The sequence below is a fragment of the Cervus canadensis genome, chromosome 24 (genome assembly GCF_019320065.1).
Source record: "Cervus canadensis isolate Bull #8, Minnesota chromosome 24, ASM1932006v1, whole genome shotgun sequence".
Taxonomy (NCBI): Eukaryota; Metazoa; Chordata; class Mammalia; order Artiodactyla; family Cervidae; genus Cervus; species Cervus canadensis.
This window is the reverse complement of record NC_057409.1, coordinates 20,098,774-20,112,791: the sequence shown is the minus strand read 5'-3', so window position 1 is coordinate 20,112,791 and position 14,018 is coordinate 20,098,774. Positions and strand designations below refer to the sequence as shown.

Below are 14,018 nucleotides of genomic sequence, written 5' to 3'. Positions count from 1 at the left end.
AGCCCAATACTTGTCATTATTGCTGTAAATCTCTGTTGTGGTCTCACTATTTTTTAAAAACACAAGAGAATGTTTTCTTGGTGAAGCTCCAAATCGGGAACATTTGTGGAAATGACCAATGGTGATCAACATCTAACAGTATTGAGAAATCACGGCTAAGAGCATTGGGAGCGGTAGAAAGCCCATCACAGTCAGAAACCAGCCCTGAAAACACAGCTATGTAAGGACACTCAGATGCAGCAGCAAACAGTTCCACTCTCTGTAATTGTCCCTCTGGGCATCATTAGACTGCAGTGGAGTATAATAATTGATCATAATGAACGTGAGTCATTAAAAAAAAAAAAACTTTAAGTCATATTCAAAAATGTCTTTTTAGGCACCAGGAAAAACTAAAACATTATTTTTATTAAAATGTTACATTTTTAAATGTTAGAGATTAAGTTAAAGTTTTCTGTCAACTCTTTATCTTAGGGAGAGTTTCTATAAAGATTTTTTTTATGTGGACTATTTTGTCTCCCCCGATGCAGAATAAGCAGAGTCCCTCTACTTATTATTTTTAAGAGTTTGAGGTGCCAAAGGCATTTTATTCAACAGTTATTGGATTGACTACCCTTATTCTTTTTTTTTTTTAAATTTTTTTATTAGTTGGAGGCTAATTACTTCACAACATTTCAGTGGGTTTTGTCATACATTGATATGAATCAGCCATAGATTTACACTTATTCCCCATCCCGATCCCCCCTCCCACCTCCCTCTCCACCCGATTCCTCTGGGTCTTCCCAGTGCACCAGGCCGGCGCACTTGTCTCATGCATCCCACCTGGGCTGGTGATCTGTTTCACCATAGATAGTATACATGCTGTTCTTTTGAAACATCCCACCCTCACCTTCTCCCACAGAGTTCAAAAGTCTGTTCTGTATTTCTGTGTCTCTTTTTCTGTTTTGCATATAGGGTTATCGTTACCATCTTTCTAAATTCCATATATATGTGTTAGTATGCTGTAATGTTCTTTATCTTTCTGGCTTACTTCACTCTGTATAATGGGCTCCAGTTTCATCCATCTCATTAGAACTGATTCAAATGAATTCTTTTTAATGGCTGAGTAATATTCCATGGTGTATATGTACCACAGCTTCCTATCCATTCATCTGCTGATGGGCATCTAGGTTGCTTCCATGTCCTGGCTATTATAAACAGTGCTGCGATGAACATTGGGGTGCACGTGTCTCTTTCAGATCTGGTTTCCTCAGTGTTGTATGCCCAGAAGTGGGATTGCTGGGTCATATGGCAGTTCTATTTCCAGTTTTTTAAGAAATCTCCACACTGTTTTCCATAGCGGCTGTACTAGTTTGCATTCCACCAACAGTGTAAGAGGGTTCCCTTTTCTCCACACCCTCTCCAGCATTTATTGCTTGTAGACTTTTGGATAGCAGCCACCCTGACTGGTGTGTAATGGTACCTCATTGTGGGTTTTGATTTGCATTTCTCTAATAATGAGGTGATGTTGAGCACTTTTCATGTGTTTGTTAGCCATCTTGTATGCTCTTCTTTTGGAGAAAGTGTCTTGTTTAGCTTCTTTGGCCCATTTTTTGATTGGGTCATTTATTTTTCTGGAATTGAGCTTCAGGAGTTGCTTGTATATTTTTGAGATTAATCCTTTGTCTGTTTCTTCATTTGCTATTATTTCTCCCAATCTGAGGGCTGTCTTTTCACCTTACTTATAGTTTCCTTTGTAGTGCAAAAGCTTTTAAGTTTCATTAGATCCCATTTGTTTAGTTTTGCTTTTATTTCCCATATTCTGGGAGGTGGGTCATAGAGGATCTTGCTGTGATTTATGTCGGAGAGTGTTTTGCCTATGTTCTCCTCTAGGAGTTTTATAGTTTCTGGTCTTACATTTAGATCTTTAATCCATTTTGAGTTTATTTTTGTGTATGGTGTTAGAAAGTGTTCTAGTTTCATTCTTTTACAAGTGGTTGACCAGTTTTCCCAGCACCACTTGTTAAAGAGGTTGTCTTTTTTCCATTGTATATCCTTGCCTCCTTTGTCAAAGATAAGGTGTCCATAGGTTCGTGGATTTATCTCTGGGCTTTCTATTCTGTTCCATTGATCTATATTTCTGTCTTTGTGCCAGTACCATACTGTCTTGATGACTGTGGCTTTGTAGTAGAGTCTGAAGTCAGGCCGGTTGATTCCTCCAGTTCCATTCTTCTTTCTCAAGATTACTTTGGCTATTCGAGGTTTTTTGTATTTCCATACAAATTGTGAAATTCTTTGGTCTAGTTCTGTGAAAAATACGGTTGGTAGCTTGATAGGGATTGCATTGAATCTATAGATTGCTTTGGGTAGTATACTCATTTTCACCATATTGATTCTTCCAATACATAACTCGGAATATTTCTCCATCTATTTGTGTCCTCTTTGATTTCTTTCATCAGTGTTTTATAGTTTCTATGTATAGGTCTTTTGTTTCTTTAGGTAGATATACTCCTAAGTATTTTATTCTTTTTGTTGCAATGGTGAATGGTATTGTTTCCTTAATTTCTCTTTCTGTTTTCTCATTGTTAGTATATAGGAATGCAAGGGATTTTCGTGTGGTTAATTTTATATCCTGCAACTTTACTATATTCATTGATTAGCTCTAGTAATTTTCTGGAAGAGTCTTTAGGGTTTTCTATGTAGAGGATCATGTCATCTGCAAACAGTGAGAGTTTCACTTCTTCTTTTCCTATCTGGATTCCTTTTACTTCTTTTTCTGCTCTGATTTGCTGTGGCCAAAACTTCCAACACTATGTTGAACAGTAGTGGTGAGAGTGGGCACCCTTGTCGTTTGTTCCTGATTTTCAGGGGAAATGCTTTCAATTTTTCACGCATTGAGGGTGGATGCTTGCTGTGGGTTTGTCATATATAAGCTTTATTATGTGGAGGATATAGTTCCTCTCCTTAATTCCTGCTTTTTGGAAAGAAGTTTAATCATAAATTGAGGGTTGAAATTTTGTCAAAGGCTTTCCTCTGCAAATTCTATGAGAATAATCATATGAATTTTTATCTTCAATTTGTTAAATGTGTGTATACATTGATGATTGCGGACATTAGATCCTTGCATTCCTGGATAAAGCCCACTTGGTCTGGTGTAATGAATTTTTTTAAATGTTGTTTGGATTCTGTTTGCTAGAATTTTGTTAAGGATTTTTTTTTTTTTTTTCATCAGTGATATTGGCCTGTAGTTTTCTTTTTCTGTGACATCTTTGGTTTTGGAATTAGGGTGATGGTGGCCTCATAGAATGAGTTTGGAAGCTTACCTTCATCTGCAATTTTCTGGAAGAGTTTGAGTAAGATAGGTGTTAGTTCTTCTCTAAATTTTTGGTAGAATTCAGCTGTGAAGCCATCTGGTCCTGGGCTTTTGTTTGCTGGAAGATTTCTGATTACAGTTTCGATTTCCTTGCTTGTGATGGGTCTGTTAAGATCTTCTATTTCTTCCTGGTTCAGTTTTGGAAAGTTATACTTTCCTAAGAATTTGTCCATTTCTTCCAAGTTGTCCATTTTATTGGCATAGAGCTGCTGATAGTAGTCTCTTATGATCCTTTGTATTTCAGTGTTGTCTGTTGTGATCTCTCCATTTTCATTTCTAATTTTGTTAATTTGGTTCTTCTCTCTTTGTTTCTTAATGAGTCTTGCTAATGGTTTGTCAATTTTGTTTATTTTTTCAAAAAACCAGCTTTTAGCTTTGTTGATTTTTGCTATGGTCTCTTTAGTTTCTTTTGCATTTATTTCTGCCCTAATTTTTAAGATTTCTTTCCTTCTGCTAACCCTGGGGTTCTTCATTTCTTCCTTCTCTAATTGCTTTAGGTGTAGAGTTAGGTTATTTATTTGGCTTTTTTCTTGTTTCTTGATGTAAGCCTGTAATGCTATGAACCTTCCCCTTAGCACTGCTTTTACAGTGTCCCATAGGTTTTGGGTTGTTGTGTTTTCATTTTCATTCATTTCTATACATATTTTGATTTCTTTTTTGATTTCTTCTATGATTTGTTGGTTATTCAGAAGCGTGTTATTTAGCCTCCATATGTTTGAATTTTTAACAATTTTTTTCCTGTAATTGAGATCTAATCTTACTGCACTGTGGTCAGAAAAGATGACTGGAATGATTTCAATTTTTTTGAATTTTCCAAGACCAGATTTATGGCCCAGGATGTGATCTATTCTGGAGAAGGTTCCGTGTGCACTTGAGAAAAAGGTGAAGTTGATTGTTTTGGGGTGAAATGTCCTATAGATATCAATTAGGTCTAGCTGGTCCATTGTGTCATTTAAGGTTTGTGTTTCCTTGTTAATTTTCTGTTTAGTTGATCTATCCATAGTTGTGAGTGGGGTATTAAAGTCTCCCACTATTATTGTGTTACTATTTATTTCCTCTTTCATACTCGTTAGTGTTTGCCGTACATATTGCGGTGCTCCTATGTTGGGTGCATATATATTTATAATTGTTATATCTTCTTCTTGGATTGATCCTTTGATCATTATGTAGTGTCCTTCTTTGTCTCTTTTCACATCCTTTATTTGAAAGTCTATTTTATCTGATATGAGTATTGTGACTCCTGCTTTCTTTTGGTCTCCGTTTGCATGAAATATTTTTTTCCAGCCCTTCACTTTTAGTCTGTATGTGTCTCTTGTTTTGAGGTGGGTCTCTTGTAGACAGCATATATAGGGGTCTTGTTTTTTTATCCATTCAGCCAATCTTTGTCTTTTGGTTGGGGCATTCAACCCATTTACATTTAGGGTAATTATTGATAGGTGTGGTCCCGTTGCCATTTACTTTGTTGTTTTGGGTTCACGTTTATACAACCTTTGTGGGTTTCCTGTCTAGAGAAGATCCTTTAGCATTTGTTGAAGAGCTGGTTTGGTGGTGCTGAATTCTCTCAGCTTTTGCTTATCTGTAAAGCTTTTGAGTTCTCCTTCATATCTGAATGAGATCCTTGCTGGATACAGTAATCTAGGTTGTAGGTTATTCTCTTTGATTACTTTCAGTACGTCCTGCCATTCCCTTCTGGCCTGGAGGGTTTCTATTGATAGATCAGCTGTTATCCTTATGGGGATCCCTTTGTGTGTTATTTTTTGTTTCTCCCTTGTTGCTTTTAATATTTGTTCTTTGTTTTTGATCTTTGTTAATTTGATTAATATGTGTCTTGGGGTGTTTCGCCTTGGGTTTATCCTGTTTGGGACTCTCTGGGCTTCTTGGACTTGGGTGGCTATTTCCTTCCCCATTTTAGGGAAGTTTTCAGCTATTATCTCCTCGAGTATTTTCTCATGGCCTTTCTTTTTGTCTTCTTCTTCTGGAACTCCTATGATTCGAATGTTGGGGCGTTTCACATTGTCCCAGAGGTCCCTGAGGTTGTCCTCATTTCTTTTGATCCTTTTTTCTTTTTTCCTCTCTGCTTCATTTATTTCCACCATTTTATCTTCTATCTCACTTATCCTATCTTCTGCTTCCGTTAGTCTACTCTTGGTTCCCTCCAAAGTGTTTTTGATCTCATTCATTGCATTATTCATTTTTAATTGACTCTTTTTTATTTCTTCTAGGTCTTTATTAAACATTTCTTGTATCTTTTCAATCTTTGTCTCCAGGCTATTTATCTGTAACTCCATTTTGTTTTCAAGATTTTGGATCATTTTTATTATCATTATTCTAAATTCTTTTTCAGGTAGATTCCCTATCTCCTCCTCTTTTGTTTGACTTGATGGGCATTTTTCATGTTCCTTTACCTGTTGGGTATTTCTTTGCCTTTTCATCTTGTTTAGATTGCTGTGTCTGGAGTGGGCTTTCTGTATTCTGGAGGTCTGTGGTTCCTTTTTATTGTGGAGGATTTACCCCGTGGGTGGGGTTAGACGATTGGCTTGTCAAGGTTTCCTGGTTAGGGAAGCTTGCGTCAGTGTACTGGTGCATGCAATTTGATTTCTTCTCTTTGGAGAGCAATGGAGTGCCCAGTAATGAGTTTTGAGATGGGTCTATGTGTTAGTTGTGTCCTTGGGCAGCCTGTATGTTGACATTCACGGCTATGTTCCTGCGTTGCTGGAGAATTTGCGTGGTATGTCTTGCTCTAAAACTTATTGGCTCTTGGGTGGTGGTTGGTTTCAGTGTAGGTATGGAGGCTTTTGGACAGTCACTTATTACTTAAAGTTCCATGTAGTCAGGAGTTTTCTGGTGTTCTCAGGTTTTGGGCTTAAGTCTCCTGCCTCTGGATTTCAGTTTTATTCTTCCTGTAGTCTCAGGACTTCTCCAACTATACAGCACTGATAAGAAAACTTCTAGGTTAATGGTGAAAAGATTCTCCCCCGTTAGTGACACCCAGAGAGGTTCACAGAGTTACATGAAGAAGAGGAGAGGGAGGAGGGAGATAGAGATGAGCAGGAGGAGAAAAAGGGGGACTCAAGAGGAGAGAGACAGATCTACGCAGCTGTCTGTTCCCAGAGTGTTCTCCGTAGCCCAGTCACCTACAAAGATTCACAGAATTGGATTGGGAAGAGAAGGGGAAAGGAGGAAATAGAGGTGTTCTGAGGTAGAAAACAGAGAGTCAAGATTGGGAGAGAATAATCTTCGGTTTAAAAATAGGGCTTCTCTTCTTTTTTTTTTGGTAAGGTTATAGTGTATTGAAAATGAAAATTAAGGAGTAGTAGAGGAGTACTAGAGGACTTTAAAAGAAATAAGAGAAAAAGAAAAATAGAAAATAGAAGAGAAAAAGGAAAGAAAAAAAAGAAGAAAAAAAAAGAAAAAGAAAAGAAAAAGAAAAAAAAAAAGAAAAAAGCAAAAAAAAAAATTTTTTTTCCCCTAATTAAAAAAATCATAAAAATCTATGGAAATGAAAGTTAAGGAGTAATGGGGGAGTAATAGGGGATTTTAAAGGAAAATAAAAGAGAAAAAATAAAAAAAGAAAAAATAATAAAAAAAAAAAAAGAAAAAAGTAAAATTATATCTAGGAGTTTGTCTGGAACTGTTGCGGTCAGTGTGGGTTTGGCTCAGTTTCAGATAGCTCCTCGTTCCAGCTTACACTTCTCGATATCTACAGGCCCCTTCCGGTGTAGTCGGTGTTTTCTAGAGGGATTTTAATCTGTTGCTCCAGTCCCTTCTGAGGCGGTTCCCTTTGTTTGTTTGGCTTCTGTTTGCCGGTCTCTTCAGAGCCTCATTTCCGCCCTGACACAGGCGGGCGGAGGTGGACTCTTATTCAGGTAGCTAGTTCCGTCGCTCTGCGGGGCAGGGAGGGGCTTGCGCCGCGGGGACGGGCTGGCGCTGCAGGGAGGGGCCGACGCCGCTTTCTCCGTCTGTGCTGCTCAGGCTCCCGGCTGTTCTATATGGAGCGCGGCCCGCGCTGCGCGAGGTTCCAGCCCTCGGGTGTTCCACAAAAGCGCGGAAGGAAAAGCTGCGCCTGCCCTCTGTGCCTTCCCCGTCAGAGCGGTCCAGGCAGCCAGGGGCTTGGTGGGCGCACTCTCCCCAGGTGTGGCGCGCCCACTCCCTTCCGCGGACCCAGTCTCAGTTTCCGCTGGCGCCAGTCCGGTGCGCGCGCCTTCTGCCCTCCGCGTCCCCAGCCCCAGTCCCCACCCGCGCCGGTCGGGTGCCTGCGCCCTGTGTCTCGCCGCGACCTTCCCCTCCCCCCTGCCTCCTGCCTCTGGCGGGGCTGGGCTGGGCCGGTCCGCAGCCTGCGAGCTCTTCTCTGGACTTTCTCGGTCCCTTTGTTCTGCGAACGGCCGGCAGTGTGTTCGGGCCGGTTAATGTACTCTCTCTCCTTTGGTCTCCCACAGTTCAAGTTGGCACCTCACAGAAGCTCCCTCCGATTGTCCTCAGGGCACTCAGGCCCGGACCCTACTCCAAGCAATGCCGCCTAAGATTCCCTTCCCGGGACGGATCTCCGTCCTTAGCTCTTTTGTCTCACTTTTAATCTTTTATATTTTGTCCTACCTCCTTTTGAAGACAATGGGCTGCTTTTCTGGGCGCCTGATGACCTCAGCTAGCGATCAGAAGTTGTTTTGCGAAGTTTGCTCTGCGTTCAGTTATTCTTTTGATGAATTTGTAGGAGAGAAAGTGGTCTCCCCGTCCTACTCCTCCGCCATCTTCACATGCATGGTGGCTCCTGCTTTTTAATTAAAAAAATTTTTTTCCCTTCTAATTGCTGCTCAATGAAAATACTTTATTTTACTTAGGAAACCTTTGAATTTTTTGGCTCTCTTAATTGAGAATGCTATACTAGTCGTGACTTATAAGGAAACTGTTTTGCCAACACTTGTTCTATAGACCATATGAGTTCCTATATTTCATCTTTTACTCATGGGGAATCTTCTGAAACTATTTTACCTTCTTTTGAACCATAAATAATTTGTTTTCACTATTTGTGCTGATGACTGGTATTCTTACAAACTGTATAATATTCATGGCATTAGAAAGCTTTCCAAACATTGTGCCCTTGCCTTTATTAGCTGGTTGTATTCCCTTTTGGGTGATTTTTACAAACTGTGTTGCATCCACACATGTTTTTATTTTCCTACATTTGCATCTTACTGTGTTTCTGGTGTGTGTGCCTGGAGGAGGTAGCAGGAGCTTCCTGTATTGAAAATGTAGAGTTTTATTATATTTTTGATATAATTATGGAAATCCAGTTATGAGTTTTGTTGCCCAAATGTCCTCAGTGCTGATATAGGAAAAGAAATAATTCTTGGGAGTCTGATATTTTGTTTCCTTTTTGTGTGGGGGTGTCTGAGGATTGAGTGATTAGTAAAGCTTTCTTACAGACATACTACAAAATTTAGGCAAATACTTTGTTTTTAAAGAGAATTTTCCCCATAATTATAACATTTTAACTTTTAGTTTCCTCCTTGAATCCTTGCCTGTTTTCTAAGGAGACTTATTTTTATATAATTCTGTTTTCAGGATAATAAGTAGAAAGTTGAATACTAGAACTTGAAACATTCAGTGCTGTTCACAAATAGCCTGCAATCTCTGCCTTTTTTTTTCCGGCAAAGCAGGAGAAAGATCTAGAGTGATTTGAGAACTGAGGTGCCACAGGAGCCCTGTGAAAATACATGAAAGCGGCTGTCTGACAACTCCTGGGAAAGGAGCATCACGCTGAAGGTGTCCCCTGTTACGCTTCCCTCTCTCCTTTTCTTCAGCAGTGCTGAATTTTCTGTCCTATTGCCCTTAAGGAGGGGTAAGAAACAGGAAAGTCCCTTAGGAGGGGTAAGAACATGGCTCACAAACACCCTTGTTATGGGGCATGTTCTCTCAGTAGCCAGAGCATCTCTACTTGTACAGAGATCTCAAAGACCAAGCTTGGTCCCGTAGAAGGCAGAGACCACCTTATGTTGTCAGGAACCTTAAGGAACTTCAGAGAATATAAGTTAGAGTTTCACTGTCTCCACCACGTTCTGTTCCCTGTAGGACTAACCCCAAACAAAAGAATATATTTTAATTGTTCAGAAATTATGTATAATGACTTTGAGCTTTGTTACAAAGAAGCTAGTAATTGTTGGAAAGAGTGGTAGTTACAACTTTAGGGCTATTCTATTTTTATTCCAGTACCATCCTGTTTTGTTTACTATAGTTTTATAGTATACAATGGGCTTCCCAGGTGGCTCAGTGGTAAAGAATCTGCCTGCCAGTGCAGGAGACAAAGAAGACACGGGATCGATCGCTGGGTCAGGAAGATCCTCTAGAGAAGGAAATGGCAACCCACATCACTAGTCTTGCCTGGAGAATCCCATGGACAGAGGAGTCTGGCGGGCTACAGTGCAAGGGGTCGCAGAAAGCTGGGTATGACTGAGTGGGCACGGCTGCGTGTCTGGGCACACACACGTGCACATACTGTTTTGTTTACTGTAGCTTTATAACATCAGTTGCAGTCAGGAGTTGTTAAGACAGCTGTTATCAAAAAGACAAGAGATAACAAAGTTTGGTGAGGATGTTAGTGAGAACGTGTATTGGTGCAGCCACTATGGAAAATGGCATGGGGAGTCCTCAAAAAATAAAAAACAGCCCTACCGTATGATCCAGGTTCCTGATAGCATTTGTTCACTATAGCCAATATAGGGAAACATCCCACATGTGTGATGAATGGGTGAAGAAAATGTGGTATGTGTGCAGGTATAATGGAGTATCATCAGTCATAAAAAGGAAACTAGTCCTGTTTTTGACAAAGTGGGTGAACCAGGAGGACATTGTGCTAAGTGAAATAAGCCAGATAATTAAGTATGTTGTCACTTACATGTGAAATCTAAAAACGCTGAACTCACAGAACCAGAGAGTAGAACAGTGGTTTCCAGGGGGTGGCAGGTGGGGTAAATACAGAGATGTTGGTCAAAGGGTACAAGCTTTCAGTTATAAGATGAGTAAGTTCTGGGGATGTAATGTTCAGCATTGTGACTGTAGTAAATAGCACTTTATTATACTTGAAATATTACTTGAAATTTACTAAGAGAATAGATCTTATGTTTTCTCATATGTATATACACACAATGGTAAGTATATAAAGTGATAGATGTGTTAATTAACTTAATTGTGGTTATCATTTCATAATATATATGTGTATTAAATCATCCCATTGTACACCTTTTAAAAAAATCACCACCAACCTAAACATGTACAATTTTAATTTGTTAATCATACCTTAGTAAAACTGGCAATAGGGGTTAGGGCAGAGTCTATGGCTACAATTAAAATTTTTTTTTCCTTCATATTTAGGCATTTTCCCCTCCAATATTGATTACCCAGGACAGCAGTACTACTTTAATAGTTCAGGTAAGTAACTTCATTTCATTCAATACAGTTAAACTTGTTTTTAAAAATTATACTGTTTGTTACTACAGAGCTCCCGTAAGGTAATATGAGTTTATGCTTCTGGAGAGTACACCAGATATTACGTCCTTGTGCCTCTAATGTCCCTGGAACCTAGATCGGGGGGCTGTCCAGGGAGCATATTTGGATGCGTTGTTAGGGAAGGAGGGAACTCCAGCAAGAAAATGTTAAATGATTGGTTTGAGGTTTCTCAGACATGTTAAGATTTATATGAGAAACGGGCCCCTTGATACTCAGCTTAAGAGACCATTCACTGGCTAAGTGTTAGAAGTTACTTTCATATATATAGTTCTCCACGGTCCACTCCACCTACATATTCAGGAAGAATCACACTTACTGTAAGAAGCTGAGATAGGCATTCCTCTAATAGTTAAAGAGGAGAAGGTATTTTTTCCTAGAGGTCTTTGTAAATAGGTAGAAAGGACTTCCTGTTGAAGCATATGACCTGTTTTAAGCTAAAACCCTTACATTCCAGCCTGACGAGGCTGCACTGTAATATCCTGGATCAGTACCAGCAGACAAGCGTCAAAGAACCTGAGCTCCAGAGGCAGTGGGTGGCTTTACAGTCCTGCCTGTCAAGAACCATTGCTGTTTAAATATGGAGTCAGCAACCTTTCCTGTAAAGGGCCAAGTAGCTACTGTTTGAGGGTCTAAAGGCTTTGTTGACCATATATAGTTTTTGTCTCAACTAGGCAACCTGTCGTCATAGTGTGACGACGACCATACACTGTTCAGTCACTCAGTCATGTCCTATTCTTTGTGACCTCATGGCCTCTAGCATACCAGTCTCCTCTGTCCATGGGATTTTCCAGGAAAGAATACTGGAGTGGGTTGCCATTTCCTCCTCCAGGGGATCTTCCCAACCCAGGGATCGAACCCAAGTCTTTGCATCTCTTGCATTGGCAAGTGGGTTCTTTACCTCTAGTACCACCTGGGAAGCCAACCATGCACTATTCATAAGCAGATGTCCTTAGTTGTGTTCCAGTAAAACCTTATTTATAAAAACAGGCAGTGGGCTGTATTTGTACTCCGACTTGTAGCTTTTTGATCCCTGGCTTAAATAATACAAGTATTAAGAATTATATAATTAGATCCATATTGGTGCTTCTGCTTTATTTTCCCATACAGTTTTCTGATCCTCAGTCTGGTTTCCCCAGCAGCACTCTGAGAGTGGTCGTGCCGTGCATGTTTGTCAGCCTGACCACTGTGGGAGAGAGAGAAACAGCTATAGTCCTTGTCTCAGAGTTTGTAACCGGGACTTGATTGTAGGTGCCATGCATTTGGAAAGGCAAAACAGTAGACGCGAATAGGACTAATCTGGGTGTAGGAAATGGAATGGTGAACCATGGAGTCAAGTAGTACAGAATAACATGATGATAGTTAATGTTCAACAAAATCTCCAATTGACCCCAGGAAGATTTCTGGAGGTTTTTCTGTACACACAGTTTTCTCCTTTGCTGTATTCCGCCCTGCAAATTCCACCTCTGCTCAGGGAGCCTGCTGCATCTGGCTGTGTCCCTCGCTGCTCCCCGAACCACAGTCTAGAGAGTGCCTTCAGGCTCATTTCCTTTATTTCCCTTCTCTCAAGATTCAGAATCTTGAAGTGCCAATTATACAATACCTGAAAACATCCATCTCATGTGTTTTCTCCCTTCTTCTACTTGATTTGGTAGAAGATCTCGTCCAGTCCCGGTTGCTCCTTCCTGGCAGAGGTAGGCCATTTCAGAGATACTGATGCAATGCAGTCAGCGCTCAGCCTGGAAGGGAGGGAGCAGGGTTGCAGTTACCAGAGGTCATCTAGAAGAAGTGGAGTGCTGGGTCTTGATGCATTAAGTAAGCATCCTTATTTAACTTGATGGAGTTAAGGAAAGCAGTGAAAGGGAAGGGCTTTTCAACCCTTTATGAAAAAGCCTGCCTGGAATTATCCAGAATGTAGTGGAGTGCCACTGAATGATTTACTCTGTAGAATGATACTGTTAAGAGTTACGATCAAGATATGTTTTTGATGTAGTTGTAAAGGCTCGGATCATGATGGTCAAACTTGGCTGTTGATGTGAACCACTTGAGAAGATTTTACAGTGTGTCCATGGCTTGAATTCAACCCAGACCAGTTAAGTTATAATTGGGGTAGAGACAGGGACTTGGACCTTTTTTTTGTTTTTGTTTTTTTTTAAAAAAAAAAAGCTTCTCAAGTGATTCTAATGGATTCAGGAAGGAAAATCATAGGCTTAGATGGTTGGGATTGCCTAGGCTTATGGGCTACAGTGATGAATACTGTTGTTCCCCAGAGGCTTCACTCTGAGGCTTTCACTTCTGATGCTCTGGATGCTTAAAATCCTGCAACTGTGGTCTTGATGCAGGAAAGGCACAGTTGCTACACAGTGCAAGCTCACTTGCTTCTATCTGAACTCACCTGACAAGAGGAGGTGTGATGATTAGTTGTCAACAGAGCTGATACAGTCTTATGGAAGAACACTGGGTCCTTTTGGCTGTTGGTTATGGAGGCCAGCTCACACTGACTTAAGTTTGAGTAGAGGTTTCTCAGTCCATGTGACTCGGAAGAGGTGAATCATACAGGAAGACCGTTTTGGCTGTGTCTCCCATGGTGATTTCTCTCTTCCTATTGGCCTTATTCTCTCCAGTATATATGGCTCCTAATACCTCAGAGTGCTAAAGGAAAAGGGACTTCTCTCCTGGTTCATTTTTTAAATCTCCAAGAGAAACAGGAATGATCCTCTGGATGAAGAGAATAATAACATATTTGTGCACAGACGTGGCTTGAACTATCATCAATGACCTCATCCCAACATCTTCTGTGACAATTGGGAATTGAGGTTTAAAAATGTTAAATATTTTGGCTAAAGTCATACAGGTACTTAGCTACACAACTAGGACTAAACATGCAGGTCACTGATTCCTCGCCCCTGCTGTTTCTCTTGTACATGGATATGACATAGTCATTCTACTGATTTCACCTTAGCAAAGAGGGCAGTTTCCCTTACTGACTTGACTTTCATCTTTTTTGAACTTCCTAAGAAAAAAGGGAAACTTGCTAACAGCCTCCTTCATATGAAAGAGGCATCAGCAGAGTAGACACGCAGACCAGAGATTGAAAGGCAACAATAAAAGCCTCTCTCGCCTTCCTTTCCTATCCCCTGTAAGATTACCATATTTATATTTCTTCCGCTGA

General features: G+C 40.3%; 1 protein-coding gene across 5 annotated transcripts in view; it reads left to right on the top strand.

The window, feature by feature from the left end:
- The window catches only part of RHBDD1 (rhomboid domain containing 1), a 188,432-nt gene that overhangs the window by 62,766 nt on the left and 111,648 nt on the right, over positions 1-14,018 (top strand). For all 5 annotated transcript variants that reach the window (XM_043445300.1, XM_043445301.1, XM_043445302.1 and 2 more), the window contains one exon: positions 10,715-10,771. In XM_043445300.1, coding sequence (XP_043301235.1) covers positions 10,715-10,771 — 57 coding nt within the window. The remainder of the gene's footprint in view (positions 1-10,714; positions 10,772-14,018) is intronic.